Genomic DNA, 21,828 nt, shown 5'->3' on the forward strand with positions numbered 1-21,828 from the left:
GATCTTTGGGGGTGGATTTTTGCCTTGATCTGATTGGGACACCGGAATCCGGCTGGATACTGCTCTCGGGCTGTGGCGTGGTAAATGTAAGGCTGCTTCACACTGCAGCCCTTCAGGCAAGGAACAATTCTGGAGAGAAAGCATGCCAAGATACACAGTGCACGTCCGAGGGGAATGGCTGGCAGTGCCGTGCCTGAACGGTGCTAACACAGTCGGATGGCTGGGAAGGGAAGCTGTGAGACGGTACATGAAAAACAAACCCGACAACGGAGGATTTACATCGGTGGAAGAAGTAAAATTTTATGTTCGAAGGTGCAAGGGTCTTGGCTTGCTGGATCTTGATGACACGGTGGAGGACGCCCTGGAGGACAATGAATTTGTTGAAGTTGGTAAGCAAAACCTTAGGCAATGCATGACGAAATGACTGCGTTGGCACCTGAGTTAGCAAGCTGTGTTTTAGTTGATCTAAAATTGCATCAGAGACGGTGTCTAAGATTTTTATGGAAAAATACCAAAATGTAAATTCTAACAGAACTATTTAGGGTTTAGAAACTACAGGATGCTGTATATATCATCCCTATGTGATGTCTTATACTCTCTGTGATTGTTCAGGAGATGGAGCATATGTCCAAGGATTGGGTTCTTCTGTTTCTGTCTTTAGATTACCTTAAATAAACTACATAAACACTAATTATTTTCCTAGAGGCATATAAATTTATTTGGTGCTGATGATTGCAAATTAGAATACTTACTGTTGTATATTGTAATGAATAACAAATTAATCTATACTTAGAATACAGTTTAATCCCATTCATGTTTACTTTGGATATATCTTCTAGTTATAGAAGGAGACATAATGTCTCCAGATTTCATACCATCTCAGCCAGAAGGAGTTCATTTGTATCCTTTTTGGAGCATTCCATAAATTTTATATAATTCCAGATTTATAATTTTCTGGATTTCCATGTTCTTTCAGTGTTCCTTCATTTTTAAAAGACATTGCCAGTTTTAATCGAATGGACACTACTACTTGTGACGTCATGTTTGCCATTTCTTTTCCTTTACGTAACTTTCAGATATAGCAAATACCGAGAACCAGAACAGGTAGGAATCACCAATGATTTTACAACTTAGTAATGATCCTCATACTCTTCAGAGCTTGTGGAGAGTTAGCCACTGCAAAATTCATGAGATCAGTGGCTGTTAGGTCTTCTGGGCCTGGGAATCTAAATTGTGATTTGCTTATTGCAATTTTGTTACGGTGTTCCTATTTATGAATGAGAGCATGCATGACCTTCCTGTCATTGCTGAGCTTTGGTTGTTTTTTTTTGTTATTGTTGTTGTTGTTTTAATGCTGTGATCATTAAGCAATTCTATGTGTATATGTAACCCAAACTAAAAGGTGGTTCTTTGGTGTAGTATATTTCTTTAGATGGCAACAGCTTAACAACGGAGGACCTGGTCAGTTTGGGAAAGGGGCTCTACAAGATAAAGGTAAAGATTCTGAACAAACATGGCAAAAAATCATGTTTATCTTTCTACGATTAGAATTAAATGATGTGATAGATAAACTAATATTCAAAAATACTCATTTTCTAGCTCACACCTGAAGCTGAAGCTAAAGTCAAACGATCACGAGAAGTAATTGAAAGGATTGTAAAGGAACAGACAGGTAAATATTTTTATCACTAACTATCAACTGTTTTTGTCAGCCACTTTGAAAACTATCTCAGGCCCTCTCCTTAACCAGAAATGTGTGTTTCTTGCAGTTGTTTATGGAATCACCACCGGGTTTGGGAAGTTTGCCAGAACTGTCATTCCAAACAGTAAACTTATGTAAGTTATGTATGCAGCTCTCTTCTTCCTTTCTTTTGAGGGAATAAAGAAGGTGGAGCAGCTCTACACTGCATGCTTATGATTAGATGAGAGGGGGCTGCTTTAGTATTTCTGTTTTGTGCAAAAAAAAAAAAAGTATTTCAAAAACTTACTTTTTACGTAACTATTTTTTTGTCTTCATAGGGAGCTTCAAGTGAACTTGGTTCGTTCACATTCTGCAGGTAACAAGAAATCGCTTGGTGTTTTCTCTTTCCTGCGCTGTTGACAGCAGCTGGGTAACTGAGCCCATTACTGTTCCAGGTGTGGGGAAACCGTTGACCCCCGAGAGGTCTCGCATGCTGTTGGCGCTGAGGATCAATGTCCTAGCAAAAGGGTACAGTGGAATTTCCCTAGAAACCCTCCAGCAAGTTATCGAAGCATTTAATGGTAAAAAAAGATGCTGAAAGAAGGCTTCCCTCTCTTTCGTTGTTATTGTTGGTGGTGGTGTTTGTTCGGTTTGGTATTTAACTTTTTCTTTAAAGGATAGAGCTCAATGAGTCAAGCTATGGATGTTGTTTATTTGGCTTCATAGTTGTGAGAGATCAGGACTTGTTCCTATGCAGGCTCATGGTTAATGACCAATCCTTTAGTGAAGAACTTGGGTGTGAGCAGAAGCAGCAGGTGAGGCGGAGGTGTAACAGGCAGAAGTGTGGTAAATGAGCCTCTGAGGGCTCAGGTGATTAGCTCAAGGCTAAGCAGGAAGCTTCTGGTAGAAACAGGAGCCAAACCTGGATGATTTAGATCATGGCTCACCCCCAGTCTTAAGTGCAAACCTGATCATATTTCTCAGGTTTTCTTCAATGAAAGCTGTGGGCACACGATAAAAGGAAGTGTTCCCTGCTCACAAACAGGCCAAGGCCAGCAGTGAGTGAGAGCTGCTTCCATACTGACTGCTCATGGCAAGGGTGGCCTATGGGAAATGTTGAAATGTTAAATGTTAAATACCTTTTTTTTTTTAACCACTGACCTGTTGTTCTACTCCCCGGTGTCAAACCAACTGACTTGGGTCCCTGAATCCCTGGTGAGCCATAGGCCTTCCCCTGCAGAGCAGGGTGACACTTAAAATGTCATTTAAAGTGTTTAAGCGTAAGTGTCTTTTGAAAGACATGTACTTGTCTTTTAAACACTGACATCAGCCAGCCTAAATGGTGATGCCTCGCTGCTGCCATCAGTAGTTGATCTGTGAAGAACATGATGCTGACTCCAGGCAAGCTCTCTTGCAAAGGCCGCTAATATTTGTCTGGTTGGGTTCACGCTGACGTGCATGCCAGTACCTTTTGGGACACCAAGACTTTTGGGTGGGGCCATCACCACGCAGAGCACTGGTGTTTGCCGAGCAGATGCACCTGTTTTCATGAGCAGATCCCTGAGAGGTGCACAAGTTTTCACGAGCAGGACTACCGGGCAGACCCACAGAAGAGCGTGGTCAGCAGTTCGCGTTGCCACCACAGCTGTCACAGCAGTTGAAGCAGAGTGTCCCTGCTGGACACAACAGCAGGGAGACCAAAGGGGTGGCTCTGCTCTTTGTTGGTGGCTCTTCGTTGATGGTCCCTCTGGCGAGGTGTGCTAGAGTGGCAGCGGTGACCAAAGAGCGCCTCTGCTCCCTGTTCAGGACTTGTTTTGAGGATAGACAGAGGTTCCCTGGGCTCTATTTCTTCATTCCCATGCTTTCAGTGCCCAGAGGGATGGGACAAGGGAAAAGGGTTTGGAGATGGCTTCTAGGAGTTACTCAGTGTTTAGTGAAGTGGGAAATGAACAGATAGCTTTGGCTGGTGGCCAGCCTGTGATGGGGAGCTGAGAGTGGCATTTTAGCTGCCTGGCCATGTGCTTATAGACTCCTAGCTGTGGTCCCCCCTCCTTACAGAACTGAATTCAAAAGGGAATCGATTTCTTTATAAATTGCAGCCAGTCTTGGAGCATGGACAAACCCCTGTCTGCAAGATGAGTAGTCATGTTGGTGCCATTGACCATGGATGACCATTACAGGATGTTACTGTGACCACCTTCACGTGCTGGCTTCTCTGTTTTCCAAGGAGCATATCAAGGGGAAGCTCTAACAGAAGTTGTATTTGTTTTCTTTCTAGCATCCTGCCTGCCTTACATCCCTGAGAAAGGGACAGTTGGGGCCAGCGGAGACTTGGCTCCCCTCTCTCATCTCGCTCTGGGATTAATTGGAGAAGGAAAGATGTGGTCCCCAAAGAGTGGCTGGGCTGATGCTAAATACGTAAGATTTAAAAGTCTTCAGATTTAGTGTACAGTTTGAATTGGGACTAGGTTGTGTTTAAAATCTCATCCTCTACCTTGAGGAAGGTGGATACATGAGAATAGAACAAGTGACCCACGTATCACGGGAGCAGAAATGAATGCCCAGCATGTTATTAAGTCCTAAAGAAATATCATGCCATAGTATCATAATGCAAGGTACTGCAGTGACATCAGTTAGGGATGAACAGGATGTGATACCAGCTACAAAAGATACATTACTACATCATCAGCTCCATAAACATCAGCACTGTTACAACAAACCCAAGATCAATTCAAAAATGCTGAGATTAACTGGGGATTTATGGAAGGCAGGAATTTATCAGTAATGTTTATACTGCTTTTTATAATGGCTTTAAGCGGGTACACAGATTTGGACGTTTAATTTTTGATAGATTAACAAGGGTCACAGGGAATCTTTATAGCATCCTCCTCTACAGCAAGATGCTGTATAATAGAATTAATTTTTAATTAATTAATTGTTACCCTGTCACTAATACATCAGCAGATTGCTCTAACATTGAACATCTCCAAGTCTGGCCTCTCCGAAGTTTTTCAGAGTAGTTTGTTCCGTCACTCCTATCACTCCTATCCATTAATATTTATTCATAATAGTTACTCACCGGATTTATTAAAGGATTGATAATTGTACCATAAAGGTAGGCTGTAGAAGTGCTTAAAATTACAGGGAGAGGATTTAGGGAGGAAGGAGGCCAGCATGTGCCAGACGTTCTGTTTTCAGATGTTGGAGGGACCTTGGCTCATTACACTATGAACCTAAGTAATATATTTGGAGCATCACTATCTCAGCTTTTGCCCATCTCCCTGGGAATGCAGGAAACAATTGATGGGAGGGGAAATAGGGCAGCAGACAAATGAAGAACTTTGTTCTTCAGGCTGTTGGCTCCTGAAAGAGTTCTGTAGCAGAAATGGAATTGAAGACAGAAAGACAGACTCCCCAGGATGTATTTTCAACATGAAATCATCCAGCCTTCCCACCTTCTCTCTCTTGACCTCCCTGCTTCTGCCATTGCCCAAATAGTTCCTTGTATCATTTCCAGAGGCAGGAGGATCTGTTTTGGTTTGGGACCAGAAGTTACAATTGCACACCTCTGAAATTTGTTAACCCTTCAGTTGGAAGGGCTGAGAGGACTCTTATCAGAACCAAGGTTACGCCGTTCCTCCATTTCCCACAGGAGCGATTTTATGGAACAGACATACGTAGAATGTATGACTGAGTAGGACTCTTTTCCCCTAGAGATTTTTTTGTAGGAAGAGTTAGGGAATCATTTATAAGGGAATAGTTTACACCAAACCAAATCTGCGGTGTGGCAGGAGGTAGGCAGAACTATCTTCCCAAGCTGTTTCCAGCCTTCTCTCATATTACTCTTTCCCATGAGATAATACATGATACCTGTTAAGGGGCTGTGACAGTATCTCACGTTAGTGCTCCTACTGCCTTCCTTTATGGAACTGGGAAATGAGGTGCTAGTTTAGAAGCTCCAAAATGCTGTCCTTTATTTTGCCCAGCAGAAAAATTAATCTAAAATATTCATAATATAAAACTCCTTTTCTTGCTTCATTTGGGAGTTATTTTTTAAAAAAATTTCATTTATGAAAACAGTTATGATTTTATAGTTTTGGTAGTTGAATTACTGGGGGAAAAAATCATTAATTATCTTTTCATTAAACTCTTTCACAGGTCCTGGAAGCCCATGGTCTGAGACCAATTACCTTGAAACCAAAAGAGGTAATAAAGTGTAATGATGACAGCTGATGAAAAACAAGCTTAGGCAATCACTAGTTGCTTTAAACTTGCTATTTAAGCCTGAAATGAATTAACAGCCATTTTAAATTAAGCTCCAGAAGGGTATTTGAAGTCAGCTGTGGGGAGGGATGCCAGAGACCCTGTTCTCTAGCAGGGCTTATGGCAGCATTCCTGTTGCAACTCCCATCTGTGTGGCAACTGCAGCTATCAGAGAAGCTGTGACTGCAGGGCTTCAGGACAGCAGAAAAATAAATCACATCTTGCCCCCCACCCCCTTTTTAATACCACTGATAGAATTCAGTCCTTTTGCCAGTGGTAACTGGTACAGATCTGTGTTTCCATCCGCTCCTGACCTTTCATGGGTAGAAGTCATCACAGTTGCCATCCCGTGTGTCTCCGGGTCAGTGGAACCTGGTGTAGTATTGCACTGATGAGGACAGGCTTCTTTTTGCTCATAGCCACAGCAATGCAAACAGTACTAGTAGATCTATGCCTCGCAGCACCGGTGCAGATCTATCTGCCAATCAGCAGTTCACTTTGCCAGGTGCTTGGTATTTGAATCTGTCCTCATCTGAGCCCTCTGAAGGTACTTCTCGGCCCTTTGACCTTAGTAAGAGCTCAGATGACTGACTTGAACCAGATATCTCACTTCTAGATGGTTAAAACTGGGTGAGATGAATCTCACTTAATTATTAAAGTTTACACGGCAATGCAGCAGATGAGAGGGCTGGTAAGGGGGCTCAGAAGCTGTAAAGCAACAGCAGGGACAGGAAGCCAAACCCAGTGTCTCCTAAAGGCAGACGGCAAGCTCCCGTTGCTCTAGGTGACCCTGCTTGGCAAGGGGGGTGGACTAGAAGATCTTCAGAGGTCCCTCCAAACCTCAACCATTCTGTGATTCTGAAATGGGCCTCATGTTTGTTTAGAACAAATCCGGAGCTACTTTTAGCTGAACTCAACAAATCTTTGAAAGCAGTTAAAACTTTTAGTTCTGCTTTTAATTCTGTTTTAACTCTCCATTTCTTTATTATGATTGGTTATTTGCAAAACCCATGCTCTTAACTTCTTTGGTTTAATGACTTAAGAAATAATAATAATAATAAAATTAAAATCAATAATAATAGTAATAAACACTCCACTTCCAAAGCACTTAGAAAAGACTTTTAAAATTTGAAATAACGTGAACTAAATAAACCTCTTTCTTGGAACCACTGGAGTTCCAAAGGTGTTTATAATAACTTAGTAGGGTCGTGAACATTGACAATTTATGTAGCAAAGATACCCAGTCAAGCTGTTCTTTTTATGATTTTCTTCAGGACAACCCAGGGAGCTTAGCAAAGGTCTTTACATGCCTTATACGAGAAAGAGAATTATCCCTGAGATGGGTAATTATCACAGCATGTGGAATAGCTGCAATGATCTCGCTGAACATCTGCTCTCTCTTTGAAGGGTCTGGCTCTCATCAACGGGACACAAATGATCACCTCGCTGGGATGTGAAGCAGTTGAAAGAGCCAGTGCTATTGCTAGGCAAGCAGACATAGTCGCTGCCCTTACACTTGAAGTCCTGAAGGGTACAACTAAGGCCTTTGATACCGGTGGGTACTGGACTTTTCCTGACTGTTTGCTTGCAGCCATTGGAGAGAGGCCAAACCTATCAGTCTAATTTGTCTTACCAGACATCCATGCTGTGCGCCCACACAAAGGGCAGGCTGAAGTGGCATTTCGATTCAGGTCCCTCCTGGATTCTGACCATCATCCATCAGAAATAGCAGGTGAGTAATCTCAACCTTCACCCTGCCAGGTTGCACAAGACAGGCTGGGTCTTCCAACCGTAGCACCTATGCCTTTGTGTGAGGAATATCTGCTTTTCATCCCATTGTTCCTCCTAGAGAGCCATCGATTTTGTGACCGAGTTCAGGATGCGTACACAATGCGCTGCTGTCCTCAGGTAAAAACTGACTTTATTTCCTTTCATAACAAGAGAAAAAAGATGGTAAAATGCCCACCTCAAAAATACTATCATCTATACATTGTCTGACTCCTTTAGAGAAAGAGATTTTATTTTGTTTCTCCCTCACTTCAAAGTTAATATTAGTAGGGATGTGTAATTTGCTGATCCCATGCACACATCCCTCAGGCAGTATCTGGTGTTTGGATCTGAAAAAGATCAGATACTGGTAGCAGGGGGAAGGCACTGGTTTCCCCATTTGCAGGCTTTAGAGGGTGTTTCTTCTGCACTGAAGTTAAGACCATGAACTGGGGAAAGGTGTTTCCAGAAGCAGACAGAGAGATAAATTGTTCAGATACCTCTCAAACATACTAGATGAACTCAATGCCATGAGTTTTAACATGAGCAAAACTATTAAATCAGTGGAATTAATGAAAGTCCTCCTGGTTTTAAGAGCAAATCCAAGACTGTCTTTGCTTGTAGATGTAGAGACTGGGACAAAGAGAAAGAGAGCACCTGCAGGTGGGTCAGCACCCCAAGGATGAAATAAGAGTATATGCTAAGCTCAGGTGCTGTCTTTTGTTCTAGGTCCATGGAGTTGTAAACGATACAATCGCTTTCGTGAAGGACATCATGATGACTGAAATCAATAGTGCCACAGACAACCCTGTATCTTTTTACAACTTTATTTCTTTCTAACATTTTACTTGTCCTTTTTTATCCTTTTTTTTCCAAGTAATTATTTGTATATGAGGCAAAAAAGTCCTAGTTGGTTTCAGTCAGTAACTACCAGTGGTTGCAACGTCAGCCTCTCTTCCCTTCCCCATATCTGCATCAGCGCGTGCAAGTGTGTGCTGGGGCAAGGGAACCACTCATGCATTCAATCTAGTGCATGTTAAAGGTTTCCTAGATAATATCCTACATGCTTCTGTTTCCTAGATATTCTTCTACTTTCTTCTGTTTCTGTAGATAGGTGGGACTTGGTAGCCAAATGGACTTAGATGAATGGTGACTTGTTGTGTGAAACATCTGGTGGTGCAGCACAAGAGAGACCTGCGTTCCAGAGCAAGGTTTGCATTCCGTCAGGGAAGGCAGACAAAACATACATGACTGGTAAGCCTCCTCGTGGTTCAGCCTGGTAAACTATGGGCGCACTTCTTGCACTGGCACCGAGCAAGGCTGGATTCTCCTCAGCATTATGAAGATACTACGTGCAACATCCCATTGATAGCTGACATGCATCACTGCTTGTTACCTGTCTAAAATTGTATGTGCCTTGGAGAGAATCTACCAAGTAACTGAGAAATTGTGCTGTGATCCAAACACGTGTTTCTTTGCACCCCTAATAATCCCACCCCCTAATCAAACACCTCTTTTCATGTAGTCCATTTGAAAAAGAATACATGTCAAAACTGTGTCTACAAGTTTGGAGAACTGAAATTGGGCCTTCATTTTCTGAAAAGTAGGTAGTTGTGATACAATGTATTTGCAAATAAAAGCCTACTAGTGCAAACATACCTTCAGATAAGATATTCTGATTGCTCACAGATATCTTTCACATAAGCTGTATTTGATTCATACTTGTGCCTTAACCTCTCCTTAAAGATGGTGTTTGCTGAAAGAGCAGAGACCATTTCTGGAGGAAATTTTCATGGCGAATATCCTGCAAAGGTAATTAAGCATATAGAGAAAAAAAAAGACATTATAGTTTCTGATTTTATTCCTGTCACCTAATTTAATGAGGACATCTTTTATAGGCTTTGGACTACTTGGCAATTGGTGTGCATGAACTCGCTGCAATTAGTGAAAGAAGAATTGAGAGGCTCTGCAACCCCTCGCTCAGTGAACTGCCTGCGTTTTTAGTCACCGAAGGAGGCCTGAACTCTGGCTTCATGATTGCACACTGCACAGCAGCTGCCCTGGGTGAGTGCTTAAGCAGGATCAATAGGGCAAGCGAGAAAGACCAATTTACACTGAGGCAGTTGTGATTTGATAGTTGTTGTCACGGGATCTCACTCCTGTTTTCCTTCTCTTCTCCACATGCTTTGAGCTGGCTGGGTGCGATGTCTGAGCGTTCAGTGCAGCTGCAATTATTTCAGCTTGGGGTTCTTTGTTCTACACTGAGCAAATTTAGTGCTCTGAGCATGCAAACCCATAGGTGGACTTCAGGAATGCTTGCATCTTGATGGGCTTGGCAGAGAGTCCTCTGTGTACAGAGTTGCCAACACACAAGCCCTAGCTGAAATCAGTGAGAGCTCTGTACCCAGCAGCCTGCAAATCAGCCCAGATAAGGCTGTAAAATTCACAGCAAGCTCTGCAGGCAACACACTGTATCTGTCTGAGCCACTCTGCCAAACCTAGATCCTCTGTTTGAATAGGTATGGTCTCTAAGTGGAGGCACCTTTATTCCTCAGTTCTCATAGGGACACCACTTGTGTCAAAGCTGGGCTGATACCCTTAGCACTCGGTGTCTTCATCTGATGGCCAGGTACTTACACCAGTAGCAAACTCCACAGGAGTTCCCAGGGCTGCATATCAGAGGAGCACACCAAAAAAAAAGCTCTAGTATATTTTTCCTCTAGTACTCATGACTAAACCAACAACAAGCATGCTGGCCTCTGGGATATTACAGTTCAGGGACGCACGAGCCCACATGAAGATAAACATGCTGCAAGCAAAGGGTAAAATGTAAGTAAGAGACGCAGTCAGGAACAGAGGACGTCGGATAATAAGCAGATAAATACCCAGCAGAAAACCAGTCGATGAGCTAAATCGATATAATAAAATGGCTCTGCCCAGAGGCTGTTTTGGGAAGTGGGACTGGAATATGAGCTGAAGGGCTCATCACTGTGTTTGAAGGCTGGCAACTTTTCCTTTTGTCTGGACAGAGTTTGTGATGGCTGCAGAGCTCAACTGCTGCTGGGCTGCAGGTGCCAGGGGCATCTGCTCTGCTCACAGGCCTCGCACTCACAGCTCGTGTCTGCCACCCGAGAGACCCCAGGGCATTCCCCAGCCACCAACATGGCAGTGAGGACAGCCCTGCCTCCCAGCCCATCACAGTGCTGAGGCCAAGGGCTCGTGGTGGGGAGTGGGCAGACTTTCTGTCTTTGGTTAATATTTGCATTTAAAGACCAGTATCAGTGACTGTTTTTAGATGTGATGGTAGTTTTCAAGGTGTTTATTGCAAACTACTCAGCTAAAACATTGATGTGTTCTGCAAAGAGGGGCAGAAGTTGTGTTCTCCACTGCAGCCTGTGGTGGTGGATGAGCTCTTTGATCCAGGCTGGCTATTGTTTTTGGTATCATTGCCTGTTCTGCCCTACATGCACTGCATTGGGTTTTCGCAGTTTCGGAGAACAAAGCCTTGTGCCATCCCTCGTCTGTGGATTCTCTGTCCACCAGTGCTGCTACAGAGGACCACGTGTCCATGGGAGGATGGTCTGCAAGAAAAGCATTGAGAGTCATTGAGCACGTGGAACAAGGTAACATTAAAACGATGATTTCCAGACAAACCTTATGTATGTAACTGGATTAAGATATTAATGCCATTATTTTTAGATGTTTAGATGATTAGAAAAAAGGCTTAATGCATCTGAAAGAACTATTTAAAAATATTTTATTAAGTATATACTTTTACAAGCAGTTGGAACAAAGATGAGGTAAATCCAGGGCTAAGTGTTTCTTGTGAAACAAAACTACTTACTACAGGATGCTCAGCAAAACTGTTGTCTCTTGCTTTGAAGTACAGATTGCTCTTTTTTTTTTTCCTTTTATTTATTTGTTTGGCAGATGATGTGCTTAGATACAGATGTCACCTGTTAGTGGAAGAACAGAGTAATAAATAGGACACAAACATTAAACTCATTTGCCCACTTGAGTTTATACACAAGTGCTCTAAAGACTTAGTTTTCTGGAACTGCATTCTTCACGTGCAGACTAGTGGGTCTGAGAAACAACACATTTCAACATTGTGTTGAGAAACAGCATATTCTAGATCCAGCTGATTTAGCCAGCTCCTTTGGTGAGTTGGCTTGTGAGACTGAGGAACTAATGCCAATAATCATCAGGTCTGAGGTGGGCAGATAAGGTGCAAACTTCTCCAGAAAGAATAATCTCCTTCAAAGTTTCATAAGCAGAACCCTTCTACAGCTCAGGCCTCTTTGTTCATCTCAGCCCTAAAAAGTTTTCTAATTTATGATGCCCATTACTTTGGGTATTCAAGATACCCTGGAAGAGATTTTTATGGTGTAAGACTGTGGTAACTAGGAGTTCCTGCCATACTGAAAAGTCTGCATGGCAGACCACCCCAAAACTGCTTTCTAAAATGCTGGATGACCCATAAAATGATCTGCTTCTGGGCTGCATCTCACGGGTGCGTGGATCCACTGTTCTTTTTTATATTACCTGAAGCAATGTCATACCAGCTAGACCGAACGCCAAGGCTATTTTCATCAAGGAAGCCTCACCCTGAGCTGCACCTGCTGAACATCTCCCCTGCTGTTGTGATTCCCTAGTTCTGGCTATCGAGCTGCTCGCTGCCTGCCAGGGCATCGAATTCCTACGCCCTCTGAGGACGACAACGCCATTGGAGAAGGTCTACGACCTTGTGCGCTCAGTTGTGAGGTAAGATCAGATAAACGCGACAGGCAGAGGTCACCTGCCACTTTGGAGACCTGCTGCCGCTGCCGGTTAATGTTTGGCCAATGTTCTCACTGGGTCTCGTTGCAGGCCTTGGATGAAGGACCGCTTCATGGCCCCGGACATCGAAGCGGCTCACAGGCTGCTCGTGGAGCAGAAGGCGAGTGTTGGCGTCTGGCGGGGGCCGTGGGCTCTGTCCTCAGGGGCACACCGCAGCTCCGCTCCGGGGATGCCCCTCGCTATGGTCACTTGGCCGGAGTCAGTAACAGCGCTCCTTTGCCTGGTCCTGTGTAATAAATAGTTTACATTACTAAAACTGGCAGGGAGCTGCCTGAGGGCAGGGTCCCACACCCCCACCCATCTCCAGTGGATCCCGTCTCCAATGGGATTGCTCTCCGGATGGCGATCCTCGTTCCCCAGGTAGCACGCTCCCCAGCCGTGAGGCCCTCGGGCCCGGCAGGCCGCTAGAAGTGGTAAGGGGAGGTGCACGAGGGAACAGCAGTGGCCTTAGCAGTGCTAACCCAGGCCAAGTGTTTGTACGGCTATGGGACTGCACAAACATATCTCACTTGTTTGTAAAATGTAAATAACAAACAATCAGTGAGAGTAAGCAAATGGAAGATCCCAGTCCCTCCTCTGTGAGGCTGTTTGCCTTGCAGCCATATGTCTTACAGCCTTGAAAGAAGAGACACAGGAGACTATAGAATATTTTCCTCTCCTTGTCTGCCTTAAATACCAGACATTATCCCTTCCATTTTTCTTTGGCCATATCAGCTGTCATTTTGTTTCCCTGGCCCCTTCATGACCCAGGGATTTGGTAACTAGTGACAGTGATCCTCTCCCAACTATTGCACACCAAGCATTCGCCTGCTAACAAGACAAGATGCAACGTTTTCATCTTGAATCCTTTCATCTTATCCCCCCAGAGCTGTATCTTTTCCTGTCCCCTCTCAACTCCATCTCTTCCCTAAACCTCACTCTGCCTGCTTTGCTATTTCTGTTGATCACCTACAGCTTATTTATGCAGGCCTCTAATTCTCAGCTACATCCCAGTAAATTTCCAACAGGGTTTCCTGAACTTGAATATCGATGTCTAACTGAGTATGAAGAATAATTCTTCAGTTTTCCTTCCAACTCTCCTGTTTTACTTTCTGATTTCACAGGTGTGGGAAGTAGCCAAACCTTACATTGAAAAGTACAGGAGAGAACACATCCCTGAATCAAGACCTGGTTCACCAACGGCCTTCTCCCTGGGATCACTGGGAAAGAAAACACACACTGGCCACGACCACTCACATCAGAATGAACTTTAATAGTTGCTCTCCTCGAGTACAGAGCAGATCCTTTCCAGGACCTTCCCTGTGTATGGCTGTTTCACCAAAAATAAGGGTGGTTTCTTTGGATGACCCAAAAGAACCGTTTGTCCCACTCAGGAGCACATAGCAATGGAAGAAAAATGGCTCACTAGTTTCTTCACATGTGAAAGACAGCTCTGTCATAATAGTGTGGATTTGACTGATCTTCCTGAGCTTTTGAACACAAAATATTCAGACTCCTGCTGAAACCAGTGGATGTTTTATTCAGTGCCTCTCGCATTTGTTTTGTCAGCTCTTTGCTTCTCTTCTCTTTATCTGTGCCAAGGATACTGAACAGCTGAGATTTGTTATTCTCACCTTTTTCCTTTGGGTAACTGCTGCAGTACCCTTCATTCTGCCACAAGCAAAATTATCTCTGACACTTAATTCTTCTCTCTCTTGCTCCTCCAGCACTGTGCAGATCTTCTGTGAGGTATACAGATTCTTGTGTAACAAGAGCATTTTTAGAACAGGTGCTTCACAAATCAAAAAAGCTGTGTGCAAAAGAACATGCTATGGGTATCATCGCTCCAGAACAAATACGTTGTGTTCTGATGATGGACTACGTTTAATGCAGCTTTCCAAGACCTATGGGCTCACACCTGCAATAAAAGTAGAGAGGCTTCACATACAGCTGCAGCACTGTGTTTTCCTGTCATGATGAAAAAGTGAAACAAAGCCTTAGCCTAGAAATAAGCAGGACAGGTGGCAAAGGGGCCTGGAAAGGGTACAGACTCTTTCTGGGGAGGAAGAGGTGGTGTGGATGTGAACCAGCGCTGGAGACCTGCACTTCCATGGCTTACTGGGCATCCGCCTGGCAGCAGAGGGCCTTGTCCCCATGGAGAAACTTGTGTTGTAACGTGCTCTGTGTTACAACACCGACCTCTGGCACAGGCTATGTATTTTGCAAGGCAGGACTCAGGACTTAGCTTCACATCACAGCACAGTGACATGTAAAGACCAGTTAAAAACCAGTAGCCTTGGCAGTACAGGCCTGATAACCACAGCCACGTGTGGGTTCAGCATGGACTAGAAACCCTCCCAGGCCTCAGCTATGCTGCACAGGGCAGCTGAATTACTAGTGTGGGGCCACCCATGTGTGTCTCTGGGTGGGACCTGCAATGATAAACGTGCCCCAAGGACAGGATTCACACCCTCTGGAAAGCTGGCAGGGAGACACTGAACCTGGCCAGGAGAAAACATGACTTACAGGGTGTCCTGCCCTGCGCAGAGCCAGGTGACTTTTGACTCGTCACGCCAAGATACAAACACAAGCGTGGTGCTGGGCCCTCAGCCCAGCGCTAAGTAGAGCTGGGAGTGAGGGTACCCACCCATGTGTGTGAGATCCCAGTTCAGCACCCTCTGTCTCTGGCCTCTGTCTCTCCCTCCTGTGCCAAGTCTGTCTCCACCTTTTCAGCTCTGGGCTCTCTGCAGCAAGCCTATCTCAACCTCCTGCTGAAGCTGTTCCATTTTGTATAAAATTGGCTATTAATTAAAATCATCTGTGAGAGTGACCCTAGGAGATACGTGCCTGGTTGTTCATCCATTTGCCCTCAGCCTTAGGGTGTGGCTAAATAATAGCTTCTCCAACAGCAAAACCAGCAGGCGCGGTTCCTACCTGCTCCACTCCTACCTACATCCCGCTCCATGTGCTGCAGCAGCCGACGCAGTGAGTGTCATTGCCGAAGTGAGCCAAATTAACAGCAAGCAAAAAGAAATGTTTTGCGTTTCAGCGTGCTGTGCTTTCCCTGGCAGCTGCATGGACGCAGTGGTAGCAGCACAGCAAACCGCGCAATGGCAGGGCCATGTAGCCAGCCATCAGGAACCACTTAAGCCAGTTATGCCACTGAAGTATAACCACATCCTCTCACTGCAAACCTCCCGCTAATTATAGCCCTGGGGCATGCTCCAAAATGGCTACTGGATTTGGCCAAGTTGATCAGGCAAGCACGTGGTTTGAAATTCCCGTCAGAGCTTGTGCATGACAGCACATTCCCCTCGGGTCAGTAGTTTCAGGCCACAAATGACTATTTCTGTCCAGCAAGAGAATATTTGAGGTTTTCCTTATGCTAGCTTGGTCCCCCAGATGTTGTAGGCACTTTGGAGAAGACGTACTGCCTCGCTGCATGGCAGAGGATACACGCTGGGCTCTGCCATTGCACATGGCAATTACAGCCTTGGGCTCATATTAGGGCTGCCACCATCACCACTCAGTTTGCCCTGCCCCACTGCGATACCTCCCACATGGGAAACAGAACCAAAACAGTGGGAATGCAAGCAAAATTTTTAACTTCTATTTTTCTTTGCCATGAGGAGTGATGTCGCAGGGCCACACGTGTTACTCCCCACTCACCTCTTTACAGCCGCCTGTGGCACGTGCAGCCTTCAGCCCTTCCCCTCCCTCCATCCTGCCCCGGTGCACAGTACCTCAGGCACCCAGACTTGCTGGGCACCCTGCGAGGAGCTCTGCCCCGCTGCACTGCACACCTCGGGCTGCCAGGGACCAAGGCATGGCCAGGACATGCTGTAGCACTGCAGCCTCAGCTTTGCGCTGTACCTACACTAAGCTCAGGGGCACTGCTCTGACCGTGCCTTTTCGGAAATGCCTGTGACAGCACTCTGACAGCTTTCCCCAACTGCCTACATTAATGTCATTTATGAATGCTGTCTCAGGCAGAATGGACAGTGCAATAGCATACTTCAGATGTTATTCCAAGTTCTGTAAGAGCGAAGGTCCACACCCACATCTGGTACAACATCTGCTTGCAGGGAAATGTATCTAGTGACAGGAACACCATTAAATTATATTTTAAAATGATCTGGTTGGCTAGCCGGGATGAAATCAAACATGAAGAAAGACACCCTGTGGGGTGGTTTACACGTTTTAGATGTTAACTGATGACCCCAACGCTCAGGAAGATCAGAATATAAAGCTGCTACATGATTATGATGGCTTTCAAACTAGAATGAGACTGCTGTCCCTCATCAGGAATCCAGTTCACTAACAAGCACCATTCCAAATGTGCATACCTAAGACCCTGGCCCTCTCTTACAGGTTTCTTAACATTATTCTTCCCAGTTAATCTTACCTGGATTCAAACTTCTTTCTTAGAATCATAGAATCATTAAGGTTGGAAAAGACCTCCAAGAGCATCTGGTCCAACCATCCCCCTCCCACCAATGTCACCACTAAACCATGTCCCTAAGCACCACGTCCAACCTTTCCTCGAACACCCCCAGGGACGGTGACTCCACCACCTCCCTGGGCAACCAGTTCCAATGCCTGACTGCTCTTTCTGAGAAGAAATGTCTCCTCATTTCCAACCTGAACCTCCCCTGGTGCAACTTGAGACCATTCCCTCTAGTTCTATCACTAATTACCTGTGAGAAGAGGCCCACACCCAGCTCCCCACAACTTCCTTTCTTCATCCATAGATTGTTTGTTTTGTGTGTTGTTTTTTTTTTCTCAAATATAAACATTTTATAGACTAAAAATATAAAGAAAACTGTCTTATTTCTAACAGGTATGATTAAAATTATTTTTATGCACCAGACAAGAAGGAGAGAAGGACAACTGATATGAAGATGGACCAGGCGGCTGATGTAACAGATGGGTAATGCATGATAAAGTTTATTTGAATAAAAGGGCTGGTAAGATGAACAGGCAATCAATTTACCAGTAAATACAAATCTGATTTGTCTGTTGCTTTGAAATATTCCATGCCAATTTGATTATAGCGGCTTCCTAAATTACTGTCTTCCTTCAGTAACTGCTCGTTATCCCACACCTCTCGTTTTTATAGACAACTTTTCCTTTAACTATAACATAGTCAATCAATGTTTGATGTCCCCCGAACTGGTAAATCAAATGCTCCCACCTAAAAAGACAACAAGATGTTTAAGAATATCTATATTTGCAACAACAAGATGTTTAAGAATATCTATATTTGCATAAAAGCAGGTCACATACCTAGTATACCTAGCAATTACAAAATATTTGCTTAAAGCACAGGAAAGCGCTATTCCCTGTTGATGTTGATTCAAAATTCCATGTTTACATGTTGATCTCTTGTTGCATGAATACGATGAACTAATGTACAAATCATTAGAGAATTTCTTCCACAAAATAAACAGGTATTATCTTTAAATAATTTATCAATAAGCACGGGTTATTTGTAATATCAGCTCTAAAACTATTATGCTTTATCTTCCACTGGAGTGATTAAGGAGAATCAAAGTAGGTCTAAAATGCTAGCAGTGTCCCTTTCTACAGGTGAAAATAACTTCTAAAGCACAAGGAATTCATTAACCTCTCCACTATCCACACGGTGAAAAATTAAGTCCCTTATGTTAAATTACATTACAAATGATAATGGAAGAACATACCTCGATGAATTTATAATAACAAGGTCCCCCTGCTTGCCGATCTCTATGGAGCCATGAGTGTCTGATTTTCCCAGAGCATACGCTGCATTAATGGTGGCAGCTGCTAGCGCTTCATTCATTGACATCTTCATGTTTACACAGGCCAGATGCATCACCATAGGCTAGTAGGAAAATTAAGCAGAAAATGGGAGTTACCAATAACAAATAAAGTTGTTTATGCCTCAAATCTCAAAGCGCTCTCCTCCCACCTTATGCAACAAAAGGAGTTGTCCCACATGATGTAAATCTTGCCAATTCCAAAATGAGAAATGTGGAATCAGGAACTTTGCAAGCTTTTTTTTTGAAGCCTCTCAGTGCATTTGAAAAATCAAACCCCTTTAAGTTTCAAGAATTTCTGGCAAAACGTACCAACCCACATAAATAAGCAGGAGCAATTGTCTAAGCTGTGCATACAGTTCTCTGTGGATACGAAGAATGTTTTATGTATGTAAGATCTATACACAAGTTGTACTAGCAGGAGATATTGTTATTTTGTGTTGTTGTAAGTATTAGGGATAGCTTACCATTGAAAAACAGTATGCATTAGGATTAAAATCACTGCCAAGAGCAACTATAACTCCTTCATTTAACATTTTTCTAGCTTGAGGTTGCTTCAGTCTAGTGGGAAAAAGACGCTTGTCAGTACCATTCACTTAGTTATTACATGATGAATTACAAGAGCAAAAGTCATCACTCCGTTTGGCTACATTCATGCATTCAGTTACACCAATTCCTTTGGAGATGGAAGGCCAAATCCTCCTCTTGGCTACCTATCACCCTATGGACAGCATAACTGGAAACTGTGATCCACTGTTTTTGCAGTAATAACATGTGACAGCAACCACTATCAAGCATCAGGCTACAGGCCACTGAAATGTTGGTATTTATCCAGGCCTCAGCCACTTAAGGATTTACAAGGTGAAAATCTTCATTTCTCAAAAAAGTAATTTTCTAGTCTTTATAGCTTCAAAGACAGACTTGCAAACACGAGCAGTGGCATAACCAATGCAGTAGTCTCTTCCCAGGTCTGTTGGCAATTCAAAATAATAACTTGACACTGTGAATTTCGTTTGTATATATTACAGGATTTCTCTCACTTAGCAGTGTTAATGCAAACAATAGCTAGCTTCACTAGCTAAAGTTAGCTGCTTCATAAAAGCCTCATGCTCCCACTGAATTCTATATAAACAACCCACCGGGGTGCTGTAACTTCAGGGTTATACGGGAATCCAGCTTCATAGAGCTGACCTTCTACCACCGATAAAATCCACTAACGTTATGAGCATGATGTCCCTGGTTTACATTACTTGCCAGTTAGGAAGTACCTCTGTAGTAACCACCAACTGAGCTCTGATCTTATGAACAGTTGCGTTTACAATCAACTTCAGTATCTGGAATAGCCATTTCAAAACTGTTCAGCCACTTGGTAAATCTGGGTAGGTGTTTGCAAGGACGGTCAGCAGCCTTAGGAAAGACACTCACTAAGGAGTTTTAGCCCAAGCTGCTTTAACACCAGCAGCACCAACCATCATTTCCAGAAATAAACTAGTGTAACAATAAAAATGAAAACACAGAGCATAAGCTGCTCAAAAAGTAGTTTTAAAAGCACTGCAGTTAACAGAAAAGAACAAAAAACAAGATCTCAGAAGAGCTTTTATTTGGTATAAGACAATTCTCTTGCTATAGAAGTCTCCTAGCAGATTTATGAGAAAATAATATGTTCTGTACACAACAGGACCCTCTGAGAGTTAACTGTGTTTAAAAAGATTCGTCTGAAAAGCTGTTCCCTGTCCTCACATGTCCTCTGTGCTCTACTGCCAGATTCCTACTAAGGAATACTGCAAACAACTGTTAGCAAAGGCCAAAATGAGAGCATGTTTACCATTAAGCAACCCTTCAGCTGCATTCTCTGGCCCAGTTCTGGTCATCATATGAAGCCCTGGCTGCTACAGCTTTTCTTAAAACCTGGGACTACTGCAGGGGCAGGATCTTGTGAGGTCTGAAGTCTCACAATTAGTAGTGGAGCTGAGGGAGGCCAGCATGTCAAAGGATGTACCACATCAACTCACAGCAACTTTTGCTCACATTAGTGTCGCACAGCTTTAGGCCCTCTAATACTCTTAATAGTTATCTGTTGTACCTCAAACACAGCTTCTTTTCAGAGTGTATTAGAACGAGAGTTCTGTCTGTGTTCAATAAATAGTGCTCTGGACACCAGAACAAATGAGGCCTCGTTACCATTACTCACAGCTGATCATTATCTCAGTCTGAGACTTATCCTGAGGTTATAAACCTTTCGCTGCATGGATTCTCTGGAACAACGTGAGTTACAGCTCCTGCCTTTTCCACAGGTAGGTATGGTTCTGCTCTCTCTCCTTTACCTCCCTGCCCAGGGTCAACCTGCAGGACCAGAAGTTATCTCCAAGATCTGCATTCTGGCGGTGCATTTAGCTGCAATCAGCCAGTGGGTTCAGAAGCAGTGGTGCAGGATATGGACAGCTAACCACAAATACGAGCACAAGCACAGACACAGAAGTGAACATGATCAGAATGACACAGACAACAACTGCACAAGCCCTTCCAACTCCTCAGAAAGCAGGCCACTGAAAAAAAAAACAGTTTGAGGATTTTTCTCATTACAGAATAGAAGGCATTATTGGGTTGTGGTCCTCATTATCTAGAGGGAAGCAAGTGATCCATTCATGCTTATCTGAAATCTCTGCACACGGAAAATTGCGCATTTAAGCCAATTTTGCTCAGCATTGCCTGGGTAAAATCAGACCAAATTTTTACAACGTTACCCAGAGTCTTTCACCTCTTAAGACAACCAAAGGATTCATTTCCCAGCAAAAACTTCTGCAAGAGAGCAAATACAAACATTGTAGGTAAAAATTGCCTGAAAAGAAGCCAATTCAGTTTTCAAAGTCTAAATGTGTTGATGAAAACCAGTCATTCTCTTCTTAAATGAATGCCTTATTATTGTCAGCCTATCATGAGGGCTAAATTCTAGTGTTGACTAAACCACTCACAATCTACCATGAGAATTCTCAGAAGTAGGGTACTGCCTCATTTTTGGGAATGTCCACCAGAAATAAGACATGAGTAGGCTCATTCAGCTCTTTGTGATTTGTCTTCACTGATCCTGCCTGCTCATTAGCAGACAAATACAAGCTTACACTTTTGCGTAAGAAGACCCTAAATCACAAATATGTTTTTGTTGTTACAAAGGTTTTTCCTCTGATCTAGTGGCCTTACCTTAGCATGTAGGCAGTAGTTGGCAAAAGGACAGCTGCACACTTAGCTCTTGCTATTGCTGCAATGCCTTCATCACTAACTTCTTCTAGGTGGCTGATAGCCTGGGCTCCTAGTTCAGCTCCAAGCTGAGAATTATCAAGAAAATTAAGCAATTAAGGTGAGTAATTTAACAGTTAACAGTTAATTCAGTAAAACAATGTTGTTATCAAATGACTGGAGCAGACAATTCATTATTAACGTCAAATTTATTAAAAGAAAAATCATAAAGAATGCCTGAAAGAACAAATGAAATACAGAGACAAA

General features: G+C 43.5%; 2 protein-coding genes across 6 annotated transcripts in view; one reads left to right on the plus strand and one right to left on the minus strand.

The window, feature by feature from the left end:
- Nucleotides 1–14,781, plus strand: HAL (histidine ammonia-lyase). Its single transcript, XM_080603858.1, has 20 exons — nt 1–389; nt 840–900; nt 1,077–1,104; nt 1,420–1,494; nt 1,600–1,672; nt 1,770–1,836; nt 2,020–2,057; nt 2,137–2,262; nt 3,960–4,099; nt 5,840–5,887; nt 7,352–7,499; nt 7,581–7,676; nt 7,794–7,852; nt 8,441–8,521; nt 9,458–9,523; nt 9,610–9,775; nt 11,200–11,334; nt 12,367–12,475; nt 12,581–12,650; nt 13,654–14,781. Exons 1-20 carry the CDS (start codon nt 143–145, stop codon nt 13,801–13,803), a joined length of 1,983 nt encoding a protein of 660 aa, XP_080459984.1. The 5' UTR covers nt 1–142; the 3' UTR covers nt 13,804–14,781.
- The window catches only part of AMDHD1 (amidohydrolase domain containing 1), a 20,778-nt gene continuing 10,402 nt past the window's right edge, over nt 11,453–21,828 (minus strand). For 2 of the 5 annotated variants that reach the window (XM_080603872.1, XM_080603869.1), the window contains 4 exons: nt 21,526–21,650; nt 18,795–18,888; nt 18,232–18,392; nt 11,453–12,776 (listed from right to left, as the gene is read on the minus strand). In XM_080603872.1, coding sequence (XP_080459998.1) covers nt 12,626–12,776; nt 18,232–18,392; nt 18,795–18,888; nt 21,526–21,650 — 531 coding nt within the window. In that variant the 3' untranslated portion in view covers nt 11,453–12,625. Of the gene's footprint in view, nt 12,777–13,844; nt 14,448–17,462; nt 17,724–18,231; nt 18,393–18,794; nt 18,889–21,525; nt 21,651–21,828 lie in introns of those variants that run through there. The other 3 variants (XR_013954700.1, XM_080603871.1, XM_080603870.1) reach the window with 3 other exon arrangements.

The sequence above is a fragment of the Anser brachyrhynchus genome (assembly GCF_964034855.1).
Source record: "Anser brachyrhynchus genome assembly, chromosome: 1".
NCBI classification, from domain to species: domain Eukaryota; kingdom Metazoa; phylum Chordata; class Aves; order Anseriformes; family Anatidae; genus Anser; species Anser brachyrhynchus.